This window comes from Elephantulus edwardii, unplaced genomic scaffold (genome assembly GCF_000299155.1).
Source record: "Elephantulus edwardii isolate Elephantulus edwardi_28Jun2011 unplaced genomic scaffold, EleEdw1.0 scaffold00367, whole genome shotgun sequence".
NCBI lineage: Eukaryota > Metazoa > Chordata > Mammalia > Macroscelidea > Macroscelididae > Elephantulus > Elephantulus edwardii.
In genome coordinates, this window is record NW_006400117.1 from 1,841,718 (window position 1) to 1,861,133 (window position 19,416).

At 39.7% G+C, this 19,416-nt stretch overlaps 1 protein-coding gene across 1 annotated transcript in view; it reads right to left on the reverse strand.

Moving 5' to 3' along the window:
• LSG1 (large 60S subunit nuclear export GTPase 1) overlaps positions 1-19,416 on the reverse strand; it is a 50,050-nt gene that overhangs the window by 28,017 nt on the left and 2,617 nt on the right. The window contains exons 2-7 of the mRNA XM_006902090.1: positions 17,907-18,033; positions 11,687-11,807; positions 11,430-11,516; positions 10,763-10,849; positions 2,285-2,345; positions 887-1,063 (exon numbers count right to left, since the gene is read on the reverse strand). Coding sequence (XP_006902152.1) covers positions 887-1,063; positions 2,285-2,345; positions 10,763-10,849; positions 11,430-11,516; positions 11,687-11,807; positions 17,907-18,033 — 660 coding nt within the window. The remainder of the gene's footprint in view (positions 1-886; positions 1,064-2,284; positions 2,346-10,762; positions 10,850-11,429; positions 11,517-11,686; positions 11,808-17,906; positions 18,034-19,416) is intronic.

The window sequence follows — 19,416 nt, forward strand, 5'->3', positions numbered from 1 at the left end:
GAGGGAATTTGTCTTTTACTTTTCAAAGAGAGGAGCAAACTGGGGGGGAGGGGGGGGAGAAGTATAGCAATGAATGAATGGAAATCCAAGGTCTCTGTAAATGTTCATTAAAATTATTAAAATAAAAAAAATTACACACACAAAACGATTATTTTTCATAAGCCACATATTGGCAACCCAGAGGCATATCATGTCCACAAATGACAGAAGAGAAGAAATATATAATCTGCAAAAGACAAATCTAAAGGGAAGAGTCTTTACACATGAAGTAGACATTTACAAACAAGGTAAAGGTCTGCTTATTATGGCTTCAGAGAGTAGAACGTAGACCTAAAGGTGAGGAATGCGGAATGAGCACTAAACAGAAATTCCTAAATTTGGAGATAAGGTCTCTCTTAGTTCAATGAGTCTACTATATTAACTTATAATTACTTATACTTTTTAAACTAGAAAATAAACTCCAATCTGTTCACATGTAGTTTGATTAATATAATACAGAACTTGGCAGATCTTAATTCAGAGTGACTGCTTTTCTTTCTTTTCAGAGTTAAGAGATTCTGATGGGTCTTGATTAGTTGTACCCTTTGTTCTGCCTTTTCTTAAATGCAATTACAAGGCCATTATGAAATTTCCTATACCGCTTCCTGTCTAAGATTAAAAAACACAAAACTGCAGCTAATATCAGCCTTTAGCACAGTAATGGGGATGTAAACACTGAACAGTCATCGAAAAAGTAACCTTAGGATTCATTCTACAGGCTGCCCTGCTACAACACTTTAAAAAAGCACAAAAAAAGCTCATACCCACAAGTCTCCATTAAGAAAAAACTAAAACATGAACAAGAGCACATTAATCAGAAAGCAGGTTCTTCTCCCGGAATGGTTACCTTTGAGTTGTCACTGAGCTGCACAGCTTCAGCCAAAGCTGACCAGAAAATCACCTTCACTCCTTCTTTTTCAAAGTGAGCGGCCCAGGCACTCCGCTGCTCTGTGGTCAACAAGTCAGCCTTGTTTATCAAAATAACATTCTCCTTACTGCCGTCTAGTTCTTTCACATAGCATTCCTAGGGAAGATAAACATATTTAGAAAAAGCTCATTCGATTAAAACATTGAAAGGAAATTCAAACCCACAATTCATTGTTGTTGAGAACTGACTCAGGAGTGACCTTCCCGCAGGTTTTCAGAGTCTGTACGTTGCACCAAAGACCCAAGACTTCCCACCATTTTCACTGAGGAGCAGCAAGTGAATCTGAGGTGACACTTTGGGTTAACTGCACAACTCCCTATTACCCAGGCCCCCTTGAACTCCCAGAAAGGGAGTTAGGCCGTTTAACATTAAAAAAACAAAAACAAAACAAAACAAAAAAACACCCCAAAAACCTAAAAAAAAAAAAAATAAAGCTTTCCTGTCCTGCAGCGTAACAGGTCTATATTCTTTAAATAGTGTACACTCTTTAATAACATTACATTGCTTCTTTCAAAACAAATTAAAGAACTAGAAGAGCTGACAGCCTATTTTTTTTTTCAGTCACATTAGGAGAGCCAGTAACACCATCTTTAGAAGTAACAAGTATTTCTAAAACATAAAAGGAACACAAAATTCAGTAAATAAAGTTAACGACCACTTAACAGCTTTCCAATATAAAGCAGAGCTTATTATAAAAGCAGACGCCTTAACAAATCCACCATTAAAATGTTATTTGCCAATAAATTTAAAAAATCTTTATTAGTCCTGCTGAGATCCTCAGAAATGCGATATACCTTCCATGTGTACAAGCGCTTTATTAATTCATAGTAGATATTACAGCAATTCATGTGATCCTCACAACTTCTAGATATAGCTCCCTGTGGTGTTTCACAAACTTGTAGATCTATAAAACACTACTTACTAGTAACTAAGGTGTGAAAAAAGAACTTAATGAGATGGACAAAAGTGAAATGACTAGGAAATATGGTAAAAGAAAATGCTATTTTGGTTAATGTCTCTTAAAAAACAGGTTAACAGTGGAAAAATGTCTATAAGCAAAGTGGCTTCTAAACTAAAAGTTGGAAAGTACATGTTAGCCTTTGAGCCTTTCTGTGGGCAGAACCAGTTGTTTCAAGAGGGAAAACACCTGTCTAAACAGTGGCATTATGCAAGCTCTTGACCCTAGGGAGGAGAGTGGAGTCTAATTAAACAAAAAGGGGACAGGACAGAATGCTGTTCAGAGCGATTTCTGAGTGATGCTGTCTTTCCATTTCTTCTCAGAAGACTTAAGCATGAATCTTTCCTAACTCTACTTACCAAATCTTCACATCTAAACAGGAGTGGGTTTCGAGCATCTACTATCTGGACCACAATATCACTGAAAAAACAAATGCAAAGCAATTAAAAACAATTTTTTAAGAGTCATAACTGAACGTTGTGTAGTCAGAGTGAAAGCTCACCAAGCACTGCTCAAATAATGGTAACAATGGTGGCAAGTGCTTTCCACACTGAAAGAACTTCCATATGTTCATTTTTTTAGACACAATTAATGCAGTTAATTTTCCCTAGTTAATTTAAGAGGGAAGGGGCCCTGTTGGCATTGTGCGTTAAGTGCTGCACTATTAATTAAATGGTCAGCGGTTCAAATCCACCAGCTAGTCTGCAGGAAAAATAGACAGTTTCTCCCCTTAAAGTTTCACAAACCCAGTAGAATGTTGCTGTCAAAAATAACCTGCTGGCAATGGGTATGGTTTCTTAATTTTATATATGAAGAAATTAAGACTTGAAACAGCTCACCAACTAGTAAGTGACATATCTGGAGTCTGAGTCTTGGCAATGTGGATCAGAGGCTGGGCTCTTAATCTTAACCTTCTGCTTTAATATGGTGAGGGGTAGGGGAGCTCTGGTGGCCTAGTGGCAAGGAGCTGCAACTACAATCCCAGAGGCTCACGGTTTGAATCCACCAGATGCTCTGCCGGGGGAAGCCCTCAGGGGCAATCTCCTCCTGTACCAGTCAGATCTGATTTGACGGTACACGCACACAAAAATAATAAAATAAAATAAAATTTAAAAAATATAAAATATGGAGAGGGGCTCAAATACGGTTTCACTGCTGGAACTTCTATTAAGTTCTTTTGGTGAGGTAAGAGTACTCCAAACACTTTAAGGGGATATCTACAGAATAGTTAGTCTCTGATTACTGATATTTCCTCTGTTGATAAGACCTCAAAAAAAACCCCACCTTAATCAAAAGCCACTATTATGGAAGCCAGTACGTTACTCAAACCCAGGGCTAACAACAAAGAAAACACACATTTGGCAAACCACCATCCATGGTTTCAAGAACATATTTAAGTTGCAAAACAGCAACTGAAGTTGTCATATTAAAGTAAGAATGATGAGCCCGACCTCTTCTGTAATATTGTCCAAAGATACAGCAGTAAAAGTTTCTGCAGTGGACTTTAAGTTCCTTAAGTTAACCACAAATGTCGCAGGACAGAACATTTGTCCAGCAGGGCTGGAGGAAGAGAATCACTTCTCCAGAATGATTCCCCTTCCTCCAGCCTCTTGCTGGGAAAGAAGTCAGGTGGAAAAGAAGATGCAGACGTACTACTATCTAACAGAAGTGTCTTAAAAACCCCATGTTTGGTTAACAAGCCTTTTCAGGTAACTCTTCAATTATGCAAAGAAGCAGGAAATGCATTAAATCGAAGTTAACGTTCAGGGTGAAGCAGAGTTTCTTTACAGAAGAGGGGTATTTTCTGCATAATCCTATAATTCAAAGAATCTCATAAACTTGCTAATTTTTTTAAGTCCTATAATTAAGCAGGCTCCAAGAGTTCTTTCTTTAACATGCTATCTGCCACTTTCAAATCTTAAAGATTCAATAATATACAAACTTGGAAAGCATAATAAAGCAAAGTCACACATTACGCCTGCCTAGAAAACATGTAGGAAATTAATTTAGAAACGCTAATAATGGAAAGACTGGTGGCCTAGTGCATAAAGAACTGCACTGTCAACCCAAAGGCACGCAATTCAAATCTACCAGCTGCTCCATGGGAGAAGGATGAGTAATCTTATCCTGTGAGCCTAACAGCCTCTGAAAACCTGTTGGAGGGACAGCTATGAGTCAATTCTAACTCAATGGCATATAACAAATAATAGTATGAAAAGAGGGGAGCACTGTTGGTATAGTTTGTAGAGAGTTGCACTGCTAAGCCAAAGGCCACACTTGTGGAGTGGTTCAAATCCACCAGTGGCTCTAAAGAAGAAAGATAGGCAATGTCTGTGATACACACTCTCAGGAATGAATCTGATGGCAATGGGACAGACTTTTCAAAACAGCTTGCTTCATGTGCTGAATTAAGACTTGGCGTGAAGTACCAGCTATGTATCAGGAAGGATTCGTGCAGTACCATGGAAGTGCCTTTCTTCCTGGAATAGAATGTTCTGCCCTCAGTATTTCAGCAGTTTCCTGGATTTCTATGGCATGTTATACATCAAATCTTCTCGATAACCACTATTAAAATCAAGAAGCAGATGGCTAAATTATCCTGTTACTAAACAGGAGACATCTGCTATAGAGTAGACATAAATACTTCTGTGAAATTATGTGGCAGTAGTCACTTCATTAATATTTCTATGTAACTCAGATTCACTCACATGCACTGTAAACAATATTCCTTGAGTTAACATATTCTGGCATGAAAAGAGGAAATATTACATAACACAAACAACAGAGCAAACAGTGCTACAATCCAAGAAGCTTGAAATTCCAGGAAGTACAAATTCAAGCTGATGAAACCAGTGTCTACAGTGGGACATAAAAGCCAAGGCAAAAAAGGGCTTTCCAGTTAAACATGGACGACTAAACACATGAGGTTTACCTCTGTTCCTTTGTAAGACCTACCAAAGTGAAACCCATTAGGACAAAGAGAAAGAGAATAGAAAGTAAGAAATGTGAGCTCACTTTAAAAATGTGGAAGGGTCAGTAGAACCAATAGAAAGGCAAATGTCACGTGCTTGCAGAGGGGAATACCAACAGAAGTCAACCCACTGACATCCTAAAATAAGCTAGGATGAGAAGCATCAGACAGGCCTGAGGCAAGGCAGAGATGTGGGACGAAGGGGAGTGTTTGGAGGAAAATCCGAGTAGAGCTCTTAAGACTCTCAGATCCCCTCCCCTGATCCTATTCAGCCAGGCAGCCAGACTCTGCTCCACACCCTCCCCCTCCCCCACTCCTTCTAATGGCAGAAGGTTAATGTCTATTAAGGAAAACTAGGGGGCGGAATCAGAAACAGCACAAGGTAAAAACATATATTGAGTGTGAGAATGCTTAGTCTTGCTCCATTACACAATAGTCTTTAATTCCATTTCTGACAGATTTTTTTTAATCAATTATATTTTAATTAGTGATAACATGCTGATACAGTTAGGTTGTTTTTCTTTTCCTCTTTTTTAATTATTATTAATTTTAATAAACATTTACAGAGACTTTGTATTTCCATTCATTCATTGTTGCACTTTTCTCCCTCCCCACCTCTCAGTGCCCAGTTTGCTCTGCTCTTTGAAAAGTAAAAAAAAAAAATAATTCTTTCATTGTTATACAATCCCTCCCCCCAAGTCCACTCCACTTTGCAGCCTTCATTCTGGACTCCTGTCATGGCAATAATACCCAATCATATATACCTTTCAAATAGTTCTCTCCGTCATCTGTTTCAACCCAGTATACATTACTTATCCCTTCTTAAGTTCTCCCCAACCCCCCGATGTTAGTCTTGTTTTACAACAGTGGCACTATGCAATATTTGTCCTTTTGTGACTGAGATATTTCACTCCGCATGTCCTCCGGGGTCATCCATTTTGTATAATATTTCATGAGTTTCTTGTTTTTCAAAGCTGTATAGTATTCCATTGTGTGACTATACCACCATTCCTTTGCTAATGGGCACTTGGGTTGTTTCCAACTCTTTGCAATTGTGAACAAAGCCACGATAAACATGGGTGTGCATATATCTGCTTGGGTGGCAGTTACAGTGTCTTTGGGGTATATTCCCAGTAGTGGAATTGCTGGGTCAAACAGTATTTCTATTTGCAACTTTTTGAGAAACAGCCATACAGCCTTCCATGGTGGTTGCACCATTTTACATTCCAATCAACAGTGGATAAGGTTCCAGTTTCTCCACAACCTCGCCAGCATTTGTCGTTTGCAGCTGTGTTGAATTTTGCTAATCTTACTAGGGTGAGATGACATCTCATAGTTGTTTTGATGATTTTTTTAAAAAATTTTTATTATTTTTGTGTGAGTGTACCGTCAAATCAGATCTGACTGGTACAGGAGGAAATTGTCCCTCCTTCCCCAACAGAGCATCTGGTGGATTCGAACCGTGAGCCTCTGGGATTGTAGTTGCAGGTCCTTGCCACTAGGCCACCAGAGAGTGATTTTTTTTTTTAAGGGACTGACTTTTTTAAAAAAGGGACTCGCTAGGCCCTAGGGAAAAGATACATGCAATATGGATTATATCTCCACATCAAGAAAACAAAAATCTTCACCACAATCAACACCCTTGGTATTAGCAGTCAAGAAATCAAGAGATGGGTCACACTGGGAAAATCTGCTGTCAAGAATTCCTCCAAGGAGTTAAAGAGCAATGATGTCAATTTAAAGATTAAGGTGTTTTAAGAGAGCCTTGGTGGCCTAGTAGTAAGAAGCTGTGCTGCAATCCCAAAGATATGCAGTTTGAATCCAGTAAGAAGCTGTGCTGCAATCCCAAAGATATGCAATTTGAATCCAGTAGATGCTCCGCTGGAGAAGGAGGGACAGTCTCCTCTTGTACCAGTTGGATCTGATTCAACGGTACACACACACACAAAGACAAAAGAAAAAAAAAAAGACTAAGGTGTCCTGGAGTGAAGATAAGGTCTTTTTTTTAATTTATTATTTTGTGTGTGTGTACCATCAAATTGGATCTGACTGGTACAGGAGGAGATTGTCCCTCCTTCTTCAGCAGAGCATCTAGTGGATTTGAACCACGCACCTCTGGGATTGCAGTGCAGCTTCCTGCCACTAGGCCACCAGAGCTCTTCAGATAAGGTTTTTTTCAATTACCTTCTATGCATCTGAAAGTTGGACAAATAGATGCCTTTGAGTTGTGGTGCTGGAGAAGAGTACTGAATATCCTATGGACTGCCAAAAGAACAATTACATCTTGGAGAAACTGCAACCAGGCAAGGACGCTGAAATTTCGGTATCACATACTCTGGGTATGTTGTTAGGAGGCACTAGTCCTTGGAAAGACACCAGGCTTAGAAAGGCAGATGGTCAGCAAAAGAAAGGAAGATCCTCAACAAGAAGCTCAAGTATACCTGAGCTCTTAGGGATGGCGCAGGACAGGGCAAGCCTCAGCTCAGTTGTTCACATGAAGCCAAAGGACAACCTCCCCCTGAGTTGTTGCTGCTGTTGTTGTTAGGTGCCATCAAGTCGAGTATGATTCATAGTGACCCTATGAACAAAAGATCTGAACCTAGTCCTGTCCTGCACCATCCTCACACTTCCTGACACACAGAGTCCACTGCAGCAGTAACCTTGTCAATCCACCTGATTGAGGGTCTTCCTCTCCTTCACTGACTCTCCACCCTTCCCAGCATCATGTCCCTCTCCAAGGAATAGCATCTTCTAGCAACATTCCCAAAGTATGTGAGGCGAATTCTCATCATTCTTGCCTCCAAAGAACACTCTGGCTGTACGTCTCCAAGACTTAGCCATTCTCTTTGCCGTCTATAGGACGTTCAGTGCTCTTCTCCAACACCACAGCTCAAAGCCATCAATTCTTTTTCTGTCATCCTTATTCACTGGCCAGGTCTCAGGCAATAGTTAGTAATTGGAAAGACCACGGCCTGAATCAGACACACCTTAATCCTCAAACTGACACTGCTACTCCTCAATAATTTGGAGAGGTTCTCTAACTGCATATTTTCCCATTGCAATGTGTCTCCTTATTTCTTGATTGCTTGTACCAAGGGTGTTAACTGTGGATCCATGCAAGATGAAGCTGTTGACAGTTTCAATCTCCTCTACTGCTTACTGGACGAGTGGTAAGAACTATAAATTATTTTTGTAATATATATCAACAGTTTTGGTACCAGCAGCCAGGAAATCAGAAGATGAATTGCACTGGGGAAATCTGCTGTCACGGACAACTCCAGAATACTGAAGAGCAGTCTTAAGAGCAATATTAAAGAGCAGTCTGAAGACTAAGGTGCACCTGATCCAGGCTATGGTCTTTGCCATTACTTGCAATGCATCAGAAAGCTGGACAATGACTAGGGATGACAGAAGGAGAATTGATGCCCTTCAGCTGTGGTGCTGGAGAAGATACTGAATATACCATGGACTGGTAAGAGAACAAACAGGTTCGTCCTGGAGAGGGTGAAACCAGGCTGCTCCTTGGAGGCAAGGATTTTAAGCTCTGTCTAACATGCTTTGGGCATGTTGCAAGGAGGGACTAGTCCTTAGAGAAGAACATTATGCTTGGGAGGGTGGAGGGACACTGCCAGAGAGGAAGACCCTCAATGAGATGGATTGACTCAGTGACTGGGGTAATGGGGGTTTGGTGTGTCAGAGACAATGAGGTTGGCTCAGGATAAAGCAGGATTTAGACATGTTGTGCATAGGGTCGCTATGATCTGCAGGTGACTCAATGGCACATAACAACAAACAACAATATACTGCTTAAAAATATGAACATATAACCCTGGATATTTGTGAAAGACCATTTAAAAAGCTTGAAAGCAAAATAAATTAAAAAGACAACCAACCAACCAAAAACAGAACAGAGGAAAAGAGAGAGAAATAGGGAGGGAATTTAAAAACAAAATACCCCAAACCTCGACGGCACATAACAACCACCACCCCAAAACTGGTATGAAATGTGCAAATGAGGTATCCCCATAAAAGTTCAGAGGGCAAATTCAGAAATAAGAAAACAGGCATTCTCAGCAGAACACGTCCTTCAACTGCTGAAGAGAGACAACAGTCCAATCTGCTACACAGAAGGACCCTATGAGCTCTTCCCAAGCTCCATCTGCTCATGAAGGACTAAGAATGAAAGGAGTGTGGGTGGTGGCTGGAAATCCACTACAAACGTCTACTTTTTTCAGGCTTAGAATTTTATGCTAATTCTGCCTCCCCAAATCTCAAGCTCAACAGGCTTCTTCTGCCCCCCAAGGAAGCAGGCTTGGTAAGTAGAAAGACCTATATGAGTGACTTTCTATAAACCACATACTAGAAAATCTACCCTCCTGAAGTGTACGGCTCAGTGGCTTTTTAGATATTCAAAAGTTGTAGAAGTATCACAACTACCTAATTGTGGAACATTCTCCTCACCCTACAAAGGAATGAAAGAGACTTTTACAGTTTAATCTAAGCCTAGTTTTCTAATTGTGGTAATATTCTTTTTCTGAGAATTTCAAGTAAAGGCAACAATTTGCTAATATTCTTATCAGGTACATATTATTGTTATTATGTGCCACTGACTCACTTGCAACTCATAGTGACCTTGTGTCCAAGAGCCCTAAACCCTGGCCTATCCTGAGCCAACCTCACTATCTCTGACACACCTACTCTCATTACCCAGTCACTGAATTGATCCATCTCATCGAGGGTCTTCCTCTCCTGTGCTGTCCCTCCACTTTCCCAAGCATGACATCCCTCTCCAAGGACTGGTCTCTCCTTGCAACGTACCCAAAGTATGTCAGATGAAGCTTCAGAATCCTTGCTTCCAAGGAGTAGCCTGGTTTCACTTAACAATTACAGACTGAAGGTTCATTTATGTCTCTGGAAATAATAAAATCTTTGGAAGAAAACTTAACTATACCAGGGGGGATAAGATTAAAGAGGAAGTTGATTCAGCAATATTAGCATTCTTCTAACAATTAGAAATTCTCTTTGATGACACTGGAAATGCCCAAACCTACTATTCTTAATTTACTAAAATCATTCTCTTCTTTTCAAAGCCCAATTTAAAAAAGGGGAAAAAAAGTCCTTGATTCCCTAATGCTTATCACATTGCTTCTTTGTCTGTGGAGACATGTCCCGCTATTTCTGTGCCCAACACAGTAGGAATCATACTCTGCTCTGCTGCCCATGAGGCCTGCAGCTCACGCATCTGTGTGTCCCTTGTGCAGATGCTGTATTTGGCACTTAGCTAACCTCCCTAAAAGTCTGAAGTGTACATCAACATGCCTCCCCTAAACTTACATCCCCTTTGCAGGCAGAACTACTCTTTTTCATAATCTTATTTCCTGTATCATGAGTAGGAACCAGCTCCACATACATCTGATGAAACAAGTAGATGTGCTTCAGAATTCACACCACAGAAAATGTTCATCATCTCACACGTATAAATGCCACCATGCACAACAACAAAAGTCTACATTTAATAAATTCTTTTTTGGTGGTGTTAATTCCAAGTCACAGAAACCTCAAGGATAGTACAGCATTAACCTAACCTTCCTGCCCTTTAATCTTTTCAGGAGCAGATCATGAGGTCTTTTACCCCAGAGGGGCTAGTAGTGGGTTTGAACTGCTGACCGTTTGGAGAGCAGCTGAGTACTTAACTATTATTACAACAGAGGCTGCTATTTGGATTTCATACTAATACTCAATGATCTTTTTACACAGTTCAATTCCCCTTGACCCCCAAATGTGGGTCTCTAAACATCTATTACATCCGAGCTCAATACAGCATAATGACAATTCTCGCTACAAAGAAAGAAATGGTAACATTTACCTTCTCTCTATGACCCTCCAGAGCTGGCGCCAAAAGTCCAGATTTCTTTCAAATGGTGTCAATATCAGCTTTTGTTCCTCTTCTAGCCTGGCTTTAGAAAGGAAAGTTTATACTTGTGCCAAGTTATAACAGGCTTCAAGAAAGACAAACATTCAAATTCATCACATTAAAGATTACGAATATTAAAAAAAAATTAAGCATACAAATACTGTCAGGGTTTTATTTTTATTTTAATTAACCACATTTTATCATAATTTGGAATTTAATAACCTACCAGGTTATTTACATATATCTTCTGTTGTCAACATAAAAATAAAATTTACTTAATATGACACTACACCAAACTAAAATTTTATCTTCAGTTATTTAAGCCCTAAAATTTATCACATAAAGTTCTGTTTCTCTCACATACTTCAACCTGAAGAACGCTCAGGGGAGCAGTAATAAACCCAGGATGCCCAAAGGCTGGAGAAGAAAAGGAGAAAAAGAACAGAAAACAATTCACCTCTTTGTGCAAGGATGTATATGCATTAACTCAACCTTGTTAAGAAGTGATCATTTTCCTTTTTAAGACTTTACATTAAAAATGTAAATGGCAATGGAAACACACTAAAAAAAGCATAAACTTAGGATTTCAAGGCAAATGGTCCTACAGTGTAACACTCACCGGACAAGCTGGCGTCTCCATTCTAGAAAGCTATCTTTCTCTGCCTGTTTGAGCTCTTCTGGACTAGTTTGTTTGTCCCAGTTTGGTCTGAAACAATAGAAGAAAATATTTCATGCAAGTTACCAAAATAACAGAGAAATCCTATTTAATGACAGCTGAGAAAACAATGCACACCAACAAGTATACACCAACTCAGAAATCTTATCCTTAGTGGCCTTGTTCTGCCTTAAGATATTCTAAGCTTTTATTCAACTCACCTTCTTGGTATACACAGGAACTGTTTGTTCTCTTCATGAAGTTTCTTAATTCTCTGACTCTCCTCAAAAGACAGCAGTCCAGTTCTAGCCTCAGGAGGCACAAACTTAATGTTAAGTTTCTCTGTTGGTAGGAAAATATGATTAAGAGGTAATACAGATACTGAGTACTGATTATTTAATAAAACTTGAAAAATCAAGTACACAAAAGTTAAAAATGTAAACTTTCTTGATTTAGATTCTTCTAGCTCTGACTAAGGGACGTCTGGTAGCTAGTGGGTAAGCAGCTGCACTGCCAATCCAAAGGTAGGTGGATCAAACTAATCAACTGCTCCTAGGGAGAAAAATTGGCAATCACTTCCTGTTTGAATTTGTAGCCTCCGAAACCTGCCGGAGAGTCAGCTAAATGTACATTCAGACTTGACCACAAATGAGTGAGTTAGTAGAGCCTTGGAAAATAGGGAGCTCTGGGGGATTAGCTGAGAGGGAGCTGCACTGCTAATCCAAAAGTTGGAGAGATTGAGGTTTCAATCTACCAATGGCTCCTCGAAAAAAAAAGATGGACAATCTCTACCTGAGTAATTTAGAGCCTCAGAAACCAAATGGAGAGGTAGCTGTGAATGCGTTTTGACCTGACGGCAGTGAGCGCACAAGCTTAGAATAATTTCCTAATAAAATTTTTTATCCTCTTATTCCCTTCACCAACTCTTTCATACGGGGAAACCAGTGAGCACCAGATCTTGATGGCCTTGTTTTTCTGAGTCTCACAAGTTTTCCATCTTTGACAAAGGACATTTTCCATTTTTTCCCACTGTTCACATTAGTAAAAAATATGTTTCCCTCTGACAGGTTTCCAATTTAAAGATTTTATTGTATATGGGCAGATTTTTAAAAACAATGCAAATGACACCACTGTAGAGGCACCACTCTACAATATGGTCTTTATGTTCAGTAACAGATCTTTGAGATCCTTCCTATGAGCACACAGACACTTACTTCATTCTTTTAAACCATGGAACATGGGTTTACATCACAGTTTACTTGGCCATTTCCCCCCTCTTTGAACATGCACACGGTGGTTCAGGTTTCCACTGTTTAAGCAGACCTGTCTATATTATTCTGGTATACGGTCTCGTGCACATGTGTTCCCTCTAGGGCAAGAATACTCTTTGAACTAACACCATCATGATCAACCCAAACTTGTCAGAAATGCAACTTCTCAGGCTCTGAATTATAGGGACAGTTACCACAAGATAGCATCTACTTGACAGCAGTGGCTTTTCGGGTAGTTTTCCAGAGTAAACGACTCAGAATCTCTAGAGGGCTTCAGTAATGCATGAACAATTGCCCCAGATCGTTCTCTAGCTCAATAAAATTTGACAATCAATGCTCACACACTGACAAGTAGAAATGTGGGTTCACAGGATATACGCTTTAAAGTTTTAATAGGGATTGCCAAACCACATGTTCTGTTTTCAACCTTTCCCTCTACTCACTACTGCTCACATCCCAGAACCAATGAACATGCTAATACCATCCTTCATCCTTCTGCGTGCAGCTGCTACATGCACATACAGACCCCTTCTATCTTCCTTCTACTGTCGAATGTCTCAAAGGATACAACTTGTTCACTGACCTAATTCCCTCCTCTGCTTGATTTCCTTAACTTCCTAGAACTAGTTCTTTACTACTCTATCAAACTTGTACTAGCAAAGGTAAGGTTTTAAAAATAGCTTTGTTGAGATGTAAATCACATACCATATGCCCCAAGCCACTGCCAGCTAGTCCATTCCAATTCACAGTGACTCTGTGGGACAGAGCAGGCCCATCTTAGTGTTCCCAAGGCTGTGAATTGTTACAGAAGCAGACGGTCTTTCTCCTGAGGAAGAACTCTTTGAGCTAGCAGTCCAGTGCTTATCATACCATGCTACCCTGACACACTATATATCCCATAATTTAGTGGTTTTAAACAAAGTTGTTCAAGCATCAGTATTTCGTTTATTCATTTTCATGATTATGGGGTTCATTAAAGAAGTAACAGATCACAATTTAAGTGAGAAACACCCAGGATACAATTCTTCAAACTGGACAGCTTCCTCTAAGCTCTGGGCCACACCACTACAATTTCCATTATTTACAAAAGAAACCTTTACACACATTAGCAGTCACCACTCATCGTTCCTCTCTCCATCTTCATCCCGAGATGAAGACGAAAAATCACAATTTTTCTCTCTAAATAATTTTGTCAATTAGGAATTTCACATAAACAGAATCATGCAATTGGCTCTTTTGTGACTGACTTCTCTCTCTTAGCACAATGTTTTCAATGCTCTTCCATGTTGTAGCTTTTATCAGTACTTCACTCCTTTTTGAGTAATAATCTACTGAATGAATATAACCCACTGCTACAGAGATATAGTATCTTGTAGGACAGAGGTGAAATGCCCTACAGGACTTCTCAGACTGTAAATCTTCATGTCAGAAGAAATGTCTCATCTTTCTCCTATGGAGTGACTAGAGGGTTCAAACTGCTTACCTCTGAGTTAGCAGCGTAGCGTTTTAACTATTTTGACACCAGGGTTCCCACCATAAGGATATATTACATTTTACGTTATCTACTTGAAGTTTAACATCAAAAAAACAAAGATTCTCACCACTGGGCCAATTGGTAGCATCATTCTGGATAGTGAAGAGATTGAGATTGTTAACAGTTTTAGTTTGCTTGGCTCCACAATCAACATTCTTGGTACCAGCAGCCAGTAAATCAAGAGACAAACTGCACTGGGAAAGTCAGCTTTCAGGGACCTCTCCAGAGTACTGAAGAGCAATGACACCAGGCTGGAGACTAAGGTGCGTCTGATCTAGGCCATAGTCTGCAATTGTGTGCTATGTGTCAGAGAGCTGGACAATGAATGACTTATTGATGCTTTGAGTTGTGGTGCTGGAGAAGAGTGCTGAATATACCATGGACTGCTAGGAGAATAAATAGGTTTGTCCTGGAGAGGGTGAACCAGGCTCCTCGTTAGAGGCAAGGATTCTGACGCTTTGACTTACTCTGGGCATGTTGCAAAGAGGGACTGACCTAATTTCCTTGGGAGAGGGACATCATGTTTGGAAGGGTAGAGGGAAAGTGTAAGAGAGGAAGATCCTTAATGAGATGGATCAATTCAGTGACTGCGGTAATGGAAATAGGTTTGTCTGACACAATAAGGTTAGCACAGGATAAAGCAGGGCTCTTATACATAGGGTTGCTATGAGTCGCAAGCAACTCGATGGCCCATAACAACATTTATCAGGTAATGGATATTAGGTTGTTTCCACCGTTTAGCTACTATGAGTAACACTGCCATGACACTTGTCTGCAAGCTTTTGTGTAGGTATGTGTTTTCACTTCTCTTGGGTATATACCCAGGAACTGTTAGGTCATAAGGTCACTGTTTAGTCTTTTGAGGAACTGTCTGCCAGTTTGCTTTCCAAAGTGGCTGTACTACTTTACACTCCAATCAGCAATATGTGAGAGTTGCAATTTTTCCATATCCTTGTGAGTACTTGTTCGTGGTGTTCATTTTAAATCTTAAGACAGTGGTTAAAAGTGCTCTGCTGCTGCTCAAAAGGTGTAGTCTAAATTCACCAGCTGCTCTGTGGCAGAAAGAAGTAGTTTTTAGAATTCACTGTCAATGTTGCTAGAATCAACTCACAGCTGACCCTTCAGTGCGTTTTCAGAGCTGTAAACTGCACGGGAGGAGAATGCTTATCTTTTTCCTGAGAAGCTGCTGGTGGATTCAACTACCAGAAGTGCAGCCTTTGGGTTAGTAGCAAGAACGGCTTTCCATAAATATTAAAGACTTGCTAGTCCTATGAAGTGGTTCTCTATCCTGTGGTTGGTAAGAGTTGACAACAGTGGGGTTTGGTTATGTCTTATCTGACTGTGAAACCTGAAAGTAACTCTTGACCTGTCTTCACAATTTACCACACTGTTGCTGTATGCCATCGAGTTGGAACTGACCCAAAGCGGACCCTCCAATGAGTTTTCAGAGGCAGTAAATCACATGGGAGGAGACTGCTCATCCTTCTGTGGAGCGGCTGGTAGATTTGAACCACGTGCCTTTGGGATTACAACTGAGCTTCTTACCACTAGGCCACCAGAACACCTTATCTACCACACTAAGTCTAGTTTATTCTTTTTCCTTAATCATTGATCTTTATTCCTCTTCAAAACAAATCAGTGATTGGTTAAAAAAAAAAACCCAACCCACAAAACATTACCACCTTGAAGTGAAACCAAATTCATTACTATTGGGGTCAATACACAGTGACCCTATAGGACAGAGGAGAAATGCAACACAGGGTTTTCAAGGCTGTAAGTTTCTAAGGAAGCAGACAGCTACATCCTTCTCCGGGGGGAAATCACATATTGCTTAAATCCCTGCAGACTTTCTTAAAGCATTTTAATCTAGAGTCTGGGCTCTGGTCACCTGTCCTATCTGCAGTCTATCACATTTTATACCTCTGCACCTTGGGAGGCCGTGTGGTGTAAGCAGTTAATGCACCTGGCTGAAAACTAAAGGGATGGAGGTTTGAGTAAGTGACAACTGGCTGGCAGACCTACCAATCTACTTCAAAAAAACCTACACAACAGTTTCACCCTAACATACACTTTATCAGGATTTATTTGTGGCAACTAGTTAACATATGCACTTTAAAAAACCAATGAGGCCAACCTTCTAACTCTTCTATGAACAAACTGCTGCTTCATAACTTGACTGGGGCCTTCTGCTTGTCCAGCTGATCCATCCTATACAATCTCACCTGCCCTTGCAACATCTAATTACCTTCTAAGACAATCACAGTGTGGTACCTTCTGTGATTGGCCTTAGTCTTTCTTTAGATATAAAGGAATACCAAAACATCTTTCATAATCCCACTGTAGTCTACTTCTTTCACAACACCAAAGACAAAATAAGATAGAAACTGACATATTCATTCTTGCAGTTTTAACATCTGGTGCGATGCTCAAAAGCGGAGTTCCTGGATGATGTAAATAACCAACACTGTAATAGCTAAGCTTTAACCCAAAAGGCTGAAGGTTTGAGGCATCCAGAAGCACTCTCAAAGAAAGGACTGGTGAGCTACTTCTAAAAAAAAACAGCTTACGAAAATCCTGTGCAACACAGTTCTACTCTGGCAAACATGTGGTAACCCCCAATTAATCTGATAGCAATTGGGCTTTTTGGTTTTTGCTTGAGAGTAGATATTGATCAACAAAAACATTCAGAATAAATGAATGATTTGATAAATAATGTGAGATAACAACATTACTAACAATGATAAAGAGAATATTTACAACAATGATAAAAGTATAACAGTCTATAATGCTATGGCTTTGCCAGGTGCTGTTTCAAGTGCTTAGAAGAAGAAAAAAATACCAATAGTTTCAACTAAGAAAATAACATGCATAAAAAAATGCTCGTAATGTGTTGACTTGTACTTCAAAATATAAATTGCCTAAGTAAAAGTGCTTAACTCAGAAGCTTGCCTTAATAATGGCATTAGAATACATTTTCTAGAAAATTTTAGGATTGTCCACCATAATGATGATGTGTGCTGTCAAGCAGGAACTGAACTTGAGCTGAGCTTCTAGTGGGTTTTTGGAGGCAGTAAATCCATAGGAGACTGCCTATCCTTCTCCTGTAGAGTAGCTGGTGGATTCGAACTGCATGCCTTCGGGATTCGCGCACAGCTTCTCGCCACTATACCACCAGAGCTCCCTACTATCCACCATAATATTCACTAATTTTTTTCCTGTATAAGACTGGAGGTAGTTCTGGTGGTCTAGTGGTAAGAAACTGCGCTGCAATACCAATGGCACCGGGTTTGAATCCACCAGCTGCTCCATGGGAGAAAGATGGGCAATCTCTACCCATGCGATTTACTGCCCCTGAAAACCTGGTGGAGGGTCAGCTATTGGTTCAGACTCAATCACACACACGCAACAGCAACAACATGAACATGATGTGAGGTTGAGTTTCTTGAACTTGGTTTGATGACAGTAATATTCTGAAATGCTTTTGAAGATGATTTTTAAAACTATGGTGCAAGTGGTTCTTCCCACACTATTAGTAGGTTTGGGTTAATGCCAATTTATCTATGAGTTTAGAAGGGTCTTCATAGCATTTCTAAGTACACTTGTTTTGAAGTGTTATGTGCACTAGCTACAACTTACCAGCCACAAACTCTGTTCCCGCAAGTTCTGCAGTTGCAAGGAAATCATCAAGTGAGCTTTGTTCAGTCACCGACTGAAGATTAAGACGACCCCAATCGTAGCCATCATTGAGTTCACTTGTGTGCAACTATGAATAGAACACAATAATATGGTTATTCGCTTTTGCTATCCAACAAGCTACCGATCTCCCTGGAACTACTAAATTATCAGAAGGGTGGGTCACCTTTCAGAGTCAATGCTAAAAACAGTTAACATTTAAGTGGACACTTGCTTACCCCATGGAAGACAAATTCATTACCTGGTTAATTTATTATCTCATTTAATTTTAAAGTTAAAAAAAATAATTTTATTATCATTTTATTTTATACTGAAGAGGAAATGGAGACTTTAACAGATAAAATAACTTGCTTACAGTCACAAAAATAAAAAGTAATAGAGGCATAACCTGAATTCGGACTACCTGACTCCCAATAGCCAGCATTAAATTTTTTTTACGATCCCAAAGCTATCCAGTTTACAAAGTGACCCAAGCATGTGTGAGACACATAATGATATGACTGATAATATACCACTTGCACAATAAAAGTATCCTAAAACAAATCTTATTATACGTGTTTTATTCTTCTAATTCTACTCTATTAAAATGAAAAAGTCCTAACTCTCTCTACTAAACTCTTTCCTAGAACCCAGTTTACCTAGGTTCAACTTATTTTTGTTTCTAGAAATCTCTTTGATAAGCACCATCCTAATTTATATGCTTACCACAGATGTAATCAGTCCCACAAAGAAAATGGAAACATTATGGGTCAAAAGGTTAGTGAATCATAAAATCCGTGAAAGGAACAGGATTTTTATTCCTACTTCCTCACTACTACTGAAAGCCCACACTAACCAATGAGACATAATATCATTAAAATCACCAGTAATCTAATGCCTAGAGGGACTCTGACCTGATGACTATTGATGAGCTCTGCATGCTGCTTAATCTGCAGATTACAAGGATGGAACCCAGAGGGTATGACAGCTGTACATATACAGTTAATAGACACAAAGTTAGCACTTTAGATTTAATGCAGGATCTTACTGGGAACTTGATGGGTTTAGAAATAACAATGGTTTCTCTCTGAGCTACACCACTAGGGGAATCATAACGGCGAAGGAGGGAATTTGAATTCACTGCGAAGTCTGGTATTAAAAAGGTGTTACTGGAAAGTCAGTCCATTAAACAAGTAGGGCAAAAAGTAGTTTTGTCTTTTAAAACTGCTAGGGGCATTCAAATACATGCACCAACAACCAGAGCCAAAGAAGAGGACATAGAAGATTTTTACCAACTTTTACAATCGGAGATTGATCGAACATGCAATCAAGATGCACTGATAATAATGGGTAACTGGAATGCAAAAGTCAGGAACAAAGAAGAAGATTCAGTAGTTGGAAAACATGGACTCGGTGACAGAAATGGAGCTGGAGAGAGAATGATCGAATTTTGCACAATCAATGACTTATTCAT